This window comes from Cervus elaphus, chromosome 9 (assembly GCF_910594005.1).
Source record: "Cervus elaphus chromosome 9, mCerEla1.1, whole genome shotgun sequence".
Taxonomy (NCBI): Eukaryota; Metazoa; Chordata; class Mammalia; order Artiodactyla; family Cervidae; genus Cervus; species Cervus elaphus.
Window position 1 is genome coordinate 39932534 of NC_057823.1, and position 11817 is coordinate 39944350.

At 61.4% G+C, this 11817-nt stretch overlaps 1 protein-coding gene across 3 annotated transcripts in view; it reads left to right on the forward strand.

The window, feature by feature from the left end:
- Positions 1–11817, forward strand: part of UNC5A (unc-5 netrin receptor A) — a 64645-nt gene that overhangs the window by 51544 nt on the left and 1284 nt on the right. For 2 of the 3 annotated variants that reach the window (XM_043912347.1, XM_043912345.1), the window contains 13 exons: positions 3062–3205; positions 3441–3544; positions 3706–3886; positions 4535–4702; positions 5285–5449; positions 6510–6698; positions 6818–7120; positions 9442–9529; positions 9774–9942; positions 10166–10399; positions 10509–10658; positions 10748–10912; positions 11508–11686. In XM_043912347.1, the coding sequence (XP_043768282.1) occupies positions 3062–3205; positions 3441–3544; positions 3706–3886; positions 4535–4702; positions 5285–5449; positions 6510–6698; positions 6818–7120; positions 9442–9529; positions 9774–9942; positions 10166–10399; positions 10509–10658; positions 10748–10912; positions 11508–11686 (2239 nt within the window). The remainder of the gene's footprint in view (positions 1–3061; positions 3206–3440; positions 3545–3705; positions 3887–4534; positions 4703–5284; positions 5450–6509; positions 6699–6817; positions 7121–9441; positions 9530–9773; positions 9943–10165; positions 10400–10508; positions 10659–10747; positions 10913–11507; positions 11687–11817) is intronic. The other variant, XM_043912346.1, reaches the window with a different exon arrangement.

Genomic DNA, 11817 nt, shown 5'->3' on the forward strand with positions numbered 1-11817 from the left:
CCAGCCCCTAATTGTTCACAACCTGTCCTTCCAGGCTTCCCATATATACCCCTCCTTGTCTCCTGCCATCTTGAGGTCTGGTATTCACGGCTTGGGCGAGACCCAGGCTCTTGCCTGCAAAGAAGTCACAGTCCAGGCCAGTCCCACAGGCTCTCCTGGCATTGCTCCCTTCAAGCCAGGAGGAGAGCAGAGCTCACAGAGACACATCCCACCCGTGGCCACCAGGGTCCCCTCCTGCTCTGAGCCTCCAACCTCAGGCCTCCCATGGCCAGCCCATTTGAATTTTCTTTGATCTTATTGACTTCTTAACCCAAAGCTGCTGAGTGCTTTGAGGCAAAGAGATCGGTTTCCCTCACATACAAATGGATGCCCAGGCAGTGGGTGGCACCCATGATATACACAAACCCAAGACCCTGACCCAGGCATGCTGTGGTCAGGCAGGCATGACAGAGGCAGAGGTCAGCCCAAATCTGGAGCCCTGCATGGGGGTAGGGATGGCTGAGTGGACACCCCAGGAGAGAGTATCTGGTCTCCCCTTTGCTTGCCCCCATTCCCCATCTAGGGGACCAGGGGGAAGGGACCAAAGCCTGAAAACTCTTTAACCCAAACCCACTGATAGTGTAAAAGTTGAAAATTTACCAAGTACTGGACTCTGGTCTGGGAGTATAATATTATTTATTGTGTGTTAAACAAACCAACTGATTATGAAAAGCAGTTTGGTAAGAAGGTATCCTACGCACTTGCTTGGCCTCAGAGGCCCCCACTCCCACCCCTCCACCTCCCAGAAACACTCAGCCTGCACACACCAGGGCCTCCCCACACATCCAAGCCCTCACACGGCTGCACACACCCAACCTGCTCCCTGACCTGGGCCAGCAGGGACCCCCCACCTTCCTGCTGCCCTCCCCCAGGCTGGCATCTGCTCCCATTTACCAGGCAGGTGCAGACACAGCCGTGCCCAGAAACTGCTCCCGGGAGCCCGGCTGCTCGGCAACCTGCAGCTGGGAGGGTGCAGCCCCTCACTTCAAGGCCCAGCTGGCTCGGGTCTCCCCCACCCCCAGAGCTTGTGCGGCTCAAGGGCGCTGCCTGGATCTAGAGCTGGTGGACAAACTTGGCCCTCATTTGTGCCAGCAAGAAGGAGAGGAGGAGGTGGCAGGACAGAAGAGGGAGGAGACAGGGAGGAAGAAATAGGAGCACTTTAAATTTAGTGCTGTTCTCCGTGAGCTAAGCTGCCTGGGTGGTGCGTGAGCTCCCCCCACCACCCTGGGAGATGGAGCAGTCCTTTCATAGACCTGTCCACCAAGAGAGGAAAAACACCCGGTTCAGAATGTTCTGCAAGTCTCCTACCACTAACCCCAGAGGCTGAGAGGGAGGACCCTGTCTCTACCCCCAAGTAGGTGCATAGCTCCTTCTCAGATGCTTGACAGATAGCTGGTGCCCAGGGCCCGTCTCCTATACACAGACCCTGTGAGGGACCCCTTCTCACCTCTCAGCCCTCACCCCACCCCTAAGGATGTTCACGTCCAGTGCCTTAGAGTATGGGGCAGGCGGTGCCCAGAGGGAGGGATCTCCAGTGACAGCGACCCCAGCTAGAGGTGAGCCCCCCATCTCCTGTGAGAACTCACAGTGTAAGGGGACAAGGGTGAGTGATGGAAAAATCTGGCAAGCCAGAAAACAGCCTCCTGGCTTGCCTGCTCAACTGGGCCGCTGCTCCTCCTGCAAGGCAGCCCTAATTGAATTTCTCTGTTAACAATGGAAGCACCAGCCTCTCTCCCTCTTTCTGATAAGCCAGTGACCCGAGGGAAATTGGGGTCAGGAGGAGGAGGAATTGGAAACAAACAGTCTTTTCTCACTCCTGGGGACACTGGTTTCAGCTAAGGGCCAGAGGGCTGGAGGAGGGTGGGGGTCCCCCCTCCCTTCTGGGTCCTCAGAGGCCTGGACCCTCCCAAGACATCCCACACCTGGTTCTGGGTGTGGCAGATGTGTGGGGGCTGGGTACTGTGTCCACCCTTGAGAAGGGATCCTTCTGTTCTAGTCCATGCAGGATAAAGAAGGTCCCAGACACCCATCACAGGCCAGCTTCCCCTCTGTGGGCTGTCTCTCCCCATCACCAGCGTTTCTCCTGGTACGAGGGGCACCCCTAGCACCCCACCCCACCCCCCACCCCCATGAACCCTGAACACATTCTGGATTCAGACAGCAGGCAGCCCTGGGCACCTCTGGCAAGTCACTGCCTCTATGAGCCTCTGTTTCCCCATCCACAGAATGGGAGCAAATACCTCCAAGGGAGCAGACTGGAGAAGATAAGCCAGCGCGGAAACCCTGTCTAAGCCCCAGGGGTCTATTATCATACTACATAATCACTGTCATTATCTTGTTAATAGCTGTTATTATATCATCACACATGAGGATCTACCTACTAACCCCAAGAGGCCAGCCAGATAACTACGTGAAAGTGAAAGTGTTAGTAGCTCAGTGGTGTACGACTCTTTGCGACCCCATGAATTGTAGCCCACCAGGCTCCTCTGTCCATGGGAGTCTCCAGGCAAGAAAACTGGAGTGGGTAGCCATTTCCTTCTCCAGAGGATCTTCCTGACCCAGGAATCGAACCCAGGTCTCCAGCATTGCAGGCAGATCCTTCACCATCTGAGCCACCAGGGAAGCCCTAGATCCTTCCTTACCTTTTGTTTTTACCCACAAAGGACCCCTGGGCTGGCCTATCTGCTTCACCCCTTCTGCCTGGGGCCCTTTAGAGGTCAGCCTCCATTGCCCCAGGTTCCTCCATGACTTTGTCTCTGAAATGGCAGGAAACCCCTTTCCTGACTTTTTTTGACTCCAGGGAGATAGGCCTTGGGTGACCAAGTACCCACTCCTGACTTTCAGGAGATGGAAAGGGACTGCCCGGGAGCCCCTTCTCCAGGCAGAGGGTGGCCCCCAGTGTCCGCCCACTCTCCTGCTCAGCGGAGGGAGTGTGTGTGGTCGTGCAGGGACCCCGAAGGGGACTGGACCGTGAGGACCACGCGCGAGACACGGCCCTTGCTCCCCGCCCCTCCCCTCTCAGGACTGCCCTCCATGGAGGTCCGCATCAACGTGTCGCGGCAGCAGGTGGAGAAGGTGTTCGGGCTGGAGGAGTTCTGGTGTCAGTGCGTGGCGTGGAGTTCCTCGGGCACCACCAAGAGTCAGAAGGCCTACATCCGCATTGCCTGTGAGTCGGGGGCAGAGGGCCCCAGGGTGTCACCTGGGAGGAGGTCCCGTAAGAAATCCTCAGGTCCTGCCTTGACGGCTGGAGGGAGTGCTTACGGATGCCGCCCAGCCACCCACTACGTTCCCCCCGGGCACTGGACGCTTCTTCCTGGCCTGTGCCGTGATCTCTGCAGGACCAGCCAGGCTGACCCAGTGTGAGGCACTCAGCCAGGGGGACGCTTCTGTTCTGCCCCCAGATTTGCGGAAGAACTTTGAGCAGGAGCCCCTGGCCAAGGAGGTGTCGCTGGAACAGGGCATCGTGCTGCCCTGCCGCCCACCGGAGGGCATCCCCCCAGCCGAGGTGAGCGGGGCTGTGGTGCCGCTCCAGGTGGGCAGTGCTCCCAGGTCTCAGCCCCGCCCTGCCCAGCCCTCCAGGCTGATACCCCCCCACCCAGGGGCCACGCTCGCTCTGGGCAGGGCCAGCTCAGTCAGGCGGTGCAGTGGCACGGCTCCCTCCCCCAGGTGGAGTGGCTCCGGAACGAGGACCTCGTGGACCCATCCATGGACCCCAACGTGTACATCACACGGGAGCATAGCCTGGTGGTTCGACAGGCCCGCCTGGCCGACACGGCCAACTACACCTGCGTGGCCAAGAACATCGTGGCTCGTCGCCGCAGCGCCTCCGCTGCTGTCATCGTCTATGGTGGGCCCCGGTGCTGGCGGGGTGGAAGGGCTCCGGGCATAGGAGAGGCGCTGGGGTGCCTTCGCGGCAACCACACTTGGCTGGCTCTGGAGCCAGGACCGGGCCAACCGAGCCGTGGCCTGATGGGGAAGGATGGGGGAAGGGCTGGCCGTGGCTGTCGAGGAGCCAAGGGGCCTGTCTGGACAGAGGTGTTATTGGTGGCCGGACCATCCCTTGGCTTACCTGTGGTCAGGCGACATGGTGCAGGAGAGATGAAGGGACAAGATGGAAGTCTAGAAAAATGACAGACCCCAGGGTGGAAGTAGAGTGACCCGGGCACCCCCAGGAGCAGACAGAAGGAGGGGTACGGGAGTCACCCTGTAAAAGGCTGGGGTTTGGGTTGGAGGAGCGTGTGGGAGCTGCAACTAGGGCTGGCTGTCCTGAGTTGCCTGCAGTGCCCACCGGGAAAGGGACTGTGGAGCGGGCACTGCCAGGCTCCAGGGGGCAGAAGGGCAGAAGCGTGGCCTCCCCTCCAGGGCTTTTCTCTCGGCCCAGCTGCACCCTGCCCACTTCCAGCTCACAGCCCCTCTGTCCTCCTGCTCTGGCCCCTGGGCCAGCGTGTCCAAGGAAGCCCCCGCTCCCTGACCCAGTCCTTCTCTGTCCGGCCAGTGAACGGTGGGTGGTCGACGTGGACTGAGTGGTCTGTCTGCAGCGCCAGCTGTGGGCGCGGCTGGCAGAAAAGGAGCCGGAGCTGCACCAACCCGGCGCCTCTCAACGGGGGCGCCTTCTGTGAGGGGCAGAATGTCCAGAAAACAGCCTGCGCCACACTGTGCCCAGGTACCAGCGGCCGCCACCTCCCGCATCGCTCTTCACCACGCCATCTCCGTGCCCTGGCTCCATCGTGCCCACCAGCCTGCTCCCCATTGGCTCCATCCCACCCACCCGCACGCAGGGCCAGGCTCAGTCCAAGGCCAGGATGGGGTTCAGTGTGATCGGAGGCAGGGCTCAGTCTGTGTGCAGGCTCAGCCTCAGCGGAGGGGCCGCGTCACAGGGTCCAAGGTATCATTGGGACAGGGACAGTCCATGTGGGGCAGGGCCCAACCTGGTACTGCAGAGCCACCCACGCCTGGGGTCAAGGGGTCATTGTGCGACCGAGGGCCCTCACTGCCCCAGGGCCAGGACGGTCCCTGGTGTGGGGAGAGCCGAGCAGGCCCAGCGTCATTGTGCCTCCTGTCATGAGCATGCGTCATCCAGGCCCGCTGGACACCAGAGGGCTTGCAGACTGGCAGGCTTGGCCCTGGCCCTGGCGTTGCACCAGGTCCGGCTGCCCAGCAGGGCCACACTGGCAGACAGCCTGGGCTATAGCTCCCTGGGCTGACCATGCCATCTCGTCTCTGTCCGTGTCTGTCTCGTGTCTAGTGGATGGCAGCTGGAGCCCGTGGAGCAAGTGGTCGGCCTGTGGGCTCGACTGTACCCACTGGCGCAGCCGTGAGTGCTCAGACCCCGCGCCCCGCAATGGAGGCGAGGAGTGCCAAGGCGCTGACCTGGATACCCGCAATTGTACCAGCGACCTCTGTGTGCACAGTGAGTCCTCTGCACCCAGGAGCCCGCTTGCGTTTGCAGGATTGGCCCTGCCCTGCCCCGCGGCGGTGATAGCTCAGGGAGTCTGTCCCCTGCCACAGGCTGCACCTTCTATTCAAAGCTCAGAACCTTTGGGGGTCCCCTATCCCTAACACACCCAAAATGTGCCCACATACACCCCAGTACTTCCCACACCTGCCCTGAGACTTGCACACATCGGTGCTGTTACCGTGCACACCAAGCCTCTGGGATCGTCTCCCAAACGCCTTCCCGTCCTCTCCTACAGTTTTACCTCTGCCCCGTCCCCCAAGTGCACATACAAGCCCTGTGGGGACACCAGGCTTGTGAGGCCTGTTAATTACAAGGCCATAACTAACAATTAAAGATCTCTGTTGGACTTTTTTTTTTCTCTAGAACACACCCTCCCCCATTCTTTCAATTAAAAACCTAATTATCTGTGTCAATTCCTTTCTGATGGACATTTCTTCCATTATGCAAAACCCTTCTAAAATCAATATTGCTTTCTCCAGGCAGTCAATCACTCCCTCCTCAGTCCTGCCCCAGGCCTGGGGGGAGGCAGAAGAGAAGGGCCCAGCATCCCTGCTCCTGGTCCAGGGGTTGGCCAGTAATCAGATTGGCAGAATCCCCCACCCCCACGCCCTGCCCCAAAAAGCAGATTCCCTGCTTTAGGGATCCTAGGAGCTCACCCTCATCCTCAGCTGCCCCTGGCCCCATGGCCCCGGAAGAGCCGGTTTAGCCAGGTTCCAGGCCACCCAGAGAAGTAGCTCTTCCCCGCCTCCATTCTCCATCAGTAGCAACTTGAGTATGAATTGAGCCGGTGAGGCATGCCGTTTGCTCAGAGTGACACAGCGGGGCAGTGGCAGATGCAGGACTGGAATGCATGCGTGCTGATATTTCATGCCCCTTGCTGCCAGCATCCCACCACCCCCTGGCGCTGATGCCCAAGGAGTGGAGGCCCCGTCCCCCTGGGGTGTAGACTGCTGACCTCTCCTTCCTGGCTTCCTGCCCCCTACCCCTCTCAAGGCTGCACTCTCTCCCACAGCTGCTTCTGGCCCAGAGGATGTGGCCCTCTATGTGGGCCTCATAGCCGTGGCTGTGTGCCTCCTCTTGCTGCTGCTCGTCCTCATTCTTGTGTACTGCCGCAAGAAGGAGGGACTGGACTCGGACGTGGCCGACTCGTCCATCCTCACCTCAGGCTTCCAGCCCGTCAGCATCAAGCCCAGCAAAGCAGGTGGGGTGCACCCGCCCCCCACACCCGTGCCGGGGCCTCCATGCCAAGAGTTGCCCACACAGGGCCGCCCCCACCCTCCCAGCCCCTGTGCCACTCTGAGTCCATCTTGATCCTTGCAGACAGTCCCCATCTGCTCACCATCCAGCCAGACCTCAGCACCACTACCACCACCTACCAGGGCAGCCTGTGTCCCCGGCAAGATGGGCCCAGCCCCAAGTTCCAGCTCACCAACGGGCACCTGCTCAGCCCCCTGGGCAGCGGCCGCCACACGCTGCACCACAGCTCGCCCACCTCGGACGCGGAGGACTTCGTCTCCCGCCTCTCCACCCAGAACTACTTCCGCTCCCTGCCCCGCGGCACCAGCAACATGGCCTATGGGACCTTCAACTTCCTCGGGGGCCGGCTGATGATCCCTAATACAGGTGGGTAACACCCCCAGGGTGCCCCCCAGGGAGCTCTAGGAGGCAAGGCTAGCATGAGTCCCTCCTGGAGGAGGGCGGGACAGGCTTGATGTTCCTCCAGTGCCTCTCAGCCTCAGCCTGAGAGCTGGGCCAGCCCAGCAAGGAAAGAGGACAGAGTACTGGAGAGGATCCAGTCTTTGGGGCTGGCACTGAGGCTGAGGCCAGAGCTGTCTCCCTTCTGTTGTCCAAGGACGCAGGACGACTGCCCATTCATCTACACAGCCAGCCAGCCTGTGTGTGCCGGGCCCTAGGCCCCAGGGAGCTGGGGGGCACTAGTGGTGAGAGAGCAGAGGAAACACACTCGGACAGGGGCTTTTCCACCCAGCCCCTCACGGAAACCCCTAGGACATCTGAGAAAGAGCCACAGTGCCTGGTGTGACTGCCTGCTCCCACCCTGACATCCTCTATTCCCTAAGTTTCAGTGACCCTGCATGGCCCAGACCTCCACGTCCCCCTCCAGCTGCTTCTGGAGCCTGCTCCCTAAATGCAGGTGTTTCTCAGAGCCCCTCCCGGGGCCCTCTCCCCGGCTGATCTCACCCACTCCACGGCCTCAGTCGCCGTGTCTGTGTAGATCACTCCCACTCCTCCGCGGTTCTCCTGGGTGACAGAATCGCACACCCAGCTGCATCCTGGGCAGCTCCATCTGTATGTCTCACAGCACCTCAGGTTCCTCGTGCCTAAAACAGCACCGTCTCCCACCCTCCCCCAGAACCTCCTCCCTCCCCATGTTCCCTACCTCAGGGACAACGCAGTGGAGTTGCTCAAGACAGAAACTGGGAGTCACCTTGACCTCCTGCTCTTCTTCACTTTTCCCCCTTCATCTCCACCCTAGCTTCATTCATGCACCGATCGCATCCTTCTTCTCCACTTTGCCTGCCTCCTTCTGCTTGTCTTTCCTGCAGCCTCTCCTGGCTGTGGCCACCACACCTGCCCCTTGTCTGGTTCACAGCTGCAAGCATTTACTCATAGGAGCCAGACTTGACCATGTCCCTTTCTGGAGTTTCCACTTTGCCCCTCAAAGCCCGCATGAGAGAACCACAAGGACTCACCCCTGGGGCCTCCCCTCCCCCACACGCTTCTCCAGCACTTAGTAGCCTCGGTGTCCTTTCATGAACCCAAATACACTGGGCTGCCCTTCGCACACACGGCCTCTCTGCCCCCGCCCACTGGCCTAACTGCTACTTCCCCTTCTGGTCTGGCAGCTCTCCCTCTCTCTCTCTGCTTCATGGTCTCCTTCAGGGGGGCTGCTAGGAGATGGTCCTTGTCAAGATCTTAGAAAAGGGCAGGCACCCAGTGGGTGCTCAGTGACCATCTGCCCCTCACCTCCCAGTGGGGTGGTGGCCAGGGGGGCTGTGTGCCTCTCTGCTCTCGCCCAACACCCAGCAACCTTTGCTGCCGTCCACTTACCTGTCTCCCTGCGGGCTGAGAGCTCTGCGAGAGCGGCGCTCCTGGTTTTCCCTTTGCATGGTTTGCATTCGCTGAATAAGTACCTGGCTGAGCATACCCCGCCACAGAGCACTCACACGTGGGTCACTCAGACTGTCTGTCACCGCCCTGGCAGCCGCACCAGGAGGCAGCACAGGCGCATGAAGGGGGCGGGAGCCACAAATCCGCCACTTCTGGCTTTGCTCTCCCTCCCGGGCCCCAGCAGATGCTTTCAGATGCTGCCCCTTTAGACACTGGGACAAAGGTGAATCAGCCAGACAGGACGCGTGTGCAGGGGCATCCAGACTAGGGAGGGCTGCCAGAGCAGGCAGGATTGTTAAAGGGCCCAGCCCCACCCCCGGGGGGGCCGCTACCCAGCACAGAGCGACAGAGCCGAGGTACCTGCCCAGAGGTGGCCGAGCGGAGGGAGAGGAGAGGAGCTCGGGGAGGCCAGGAGGATGTGCCCCCAGAGGCACAGCTAGGGCGGTGGCTTCAGATAGCGAGTGTGCAGGGCAGGCCAGGCCCAGGGCCAAGGGCCTTAACTACCAGGAGCTGGACTTATCCTGGAGGCGGGGCAGGTTTTAAGTGGGTGATGAGGGACAGAGGTACAGCATCCTCCCTACAGCATCCTACAGAAACACGGGAAGCTTCTGTGCCCAGGCTAACGAGGCATGCATTGCCCACATAGTTCCCTCAGCTTTGTGCCCACTGGCCAGCCTGGCAGTCCCAGTGGCACCTCTGTCCCCAGGCCAGGCTGGCACCAGTCGGTCCTCAGCAGGAGGCTCAGGGAGGGGCTGGTAGAGTGGGGCGTTTGGTGGCTCTGCAGCCCTGGTAAGCCCCAGCGCCCCCTGTCACAGGCATCAGCCTCCTCATCCCCCCGGACGCCATACCCCGAGGAAAGATCTACGAGATCTACCTCACACTGCACAAGCCGGAAGACGTGAGGTGTGGGCATGGGCCCTGCTGATGGGGCTGGGGGGGTCCCGGCCCTACCTGCTGTCACCCTGGTGCCCCTGCCCTCCCCCCACCCAGCCCCGCTAAGGTGGGGCCTGCTCTGGCCTGGCCCAAGGGAGGGCAGGGGAAGGGGGGGGCATCCCTAAGTGCCACCCAATTCCACAGCCCCCTCCCCAGGGTCCCAAGATGGTCCCCCTGACGCCTTTCCCTTCCCACCCATATTTCCCCACTTGAGGTTGCCCCTAGCTGGCTGTCAGACCCTGCTGAGTCCCATCGTTAGCTGTGGGCCCCCCGGAGTCCTGCTCACACGGCCCGTCATCCTCACCATGGACCACTGTGGGGAGCCCAGCCCCGAGAGCTGGAGCCTGCGCCTCAAAAAGCAGTCCTGCGAAGGCAGCTGGGAGGTGAGCCCTAAGCCTCCCCCATCCCCCCAGGCTCAGAGTGGAGTCTGCCTTCCTCCCGGCCCCCGGGCCCCGCGCCCGCCCTAGTCTCTGGCCACTCCTTAGAGAGGCAGCTGGCCATGAGCTGACCTGTTGGGTCCTCAGAGCTGCAGGTGGCCGCCAGCTGACCCGTCGGGTCCTCAGAGCTGCAGCTGGCCGCCAGCTAACCCGTTGGGCCTGCCCACAGGACGTGCTGCACCTGGGTGAGGAGGCGCCCTCTCACCTCTACTACTGCCAGCTAGAGGCCGGCGCCTGCTACGTCTTCACAGAGCAGCTGGGCCGCTTCGCCCTGGTGGGAGAGGCCCTCAGCGTGGCTGCCGCCAAGCGCCTCAAGCTGCTCCTGTTCGCCCCAGTGGCCTGCACCTCCCTCGAGTACAATATCCGAGTCTACTGCCTGCACGACACCCATGATGCACTCAAGGTACCTGCCACACGGAGGCTGGCCCGGAGGGCTGACCACCCCTGGCCCTGGGAGGGGGGCAGTAGAGAGGGTGCCCCCGTGGGCTTGGCTGACACCCGGGGCACTGCAGGAGGTGGTGCAGCTGGAGAAACAGCTAGGAGGACAGCTGATCCAGGAGCCCCGCGTCCTGCACTTCAAGGACAGCTACCACAACCTGCGCTTGTCCATCCACGATGTGCCCAGCTCCCTGTGGAAGAGCAAGCTCCTCGTCAGCTACCAGGTGAGGACACTCAGGGTGCTTGGAGCCAGGCTCACCCAAGCCCAGCTCCCCTGACACCACCTCTCCGTAACCCACCTCCCTGCCCCCAGGAGATCCCCTTTTATCACATCTGGAATGGCACGCAGCAGTACCTGCACTGCACTTTCACCCTGGAGCGTGTCAGCCCCAGCACCAGCGACCTGGCCTGCAAGGTGTGGGTGTGGCAGGTGGAGGGCGATGGGCAGAGCTTCAACGTCAACTTCAACATCACCAAGGTGGGCTGCACCGCATAACCTGCTCCCCACTCTGGGCCTACCTGGCCCCCCAAGCCCACCTCCTAGAAACCGCATGGCAGCTTCCTCCAAGTGTCCCGAGGAGGGAGGTGTAGATGCACATGTAGACAGATGTAGACAGAGACTGTGAAGGGGAGCCACAGGACGGGAGGGGGACACAGCTGGTTTGGGGGCCCTGGAGGACTTCCGTGAGAGGAGGGGCTTGTTTGGGGCTCAGAAGGATGAGTGCGAGGTAGATGAGGCAACAGTGAAGAAGCAGTGTGGAGGGTAGAGATGGCAAGGAGAGCAGGGAATTCAGTGGTCAGCAGAGGCTGGCAGGGGTGACTAGGGAGGGGTGGAAAGGAGAGTAGAATGGGGTCAGAGGCTCCTCCCCTCACTGGCTGTGTGACTATGGGCAGGTCGCTGCACCTCCACACTCCAGGGAGCAGGAACCTGGCCCATGGGGGGTGCCCAGAAGCAACAGTGCCCATGTGTGCCCTAGGGTGGTCCAAGCGTCCCCCCCCCCCCCACAGCACCAGGAACAGTGGGCTGGGCTGGGCAAGTTCTGACAGGTACCTTCATCCTCCCCCACTCCCAGGACACGAGATTCGCTGAGCTGCTGGTCCTGGAGAGTGAAGGGGGGGTCCCAGCCCTAGTGGGCCCCAGTGCCTTCAAGATCCCCTTCCTCATTCGGCAGAAGATCATTACCAGCCTGGACCCGCCCTGCAGTCGGGGTGCCGACTGGCGGACTCTGGCCCAGAAACTCCACCTGGACAGGTGGGTGGGAGGTGGGGGCAGGGAGGGGACGTGAAGGCCACCTGCAGCCCAGCTTAGGCAGGGATGTGGGTGGGGGGGGATGGGTAGACAAGAGGCACGGTGGGGCCTGTGGTACAGTCCCAGCAGCTGAG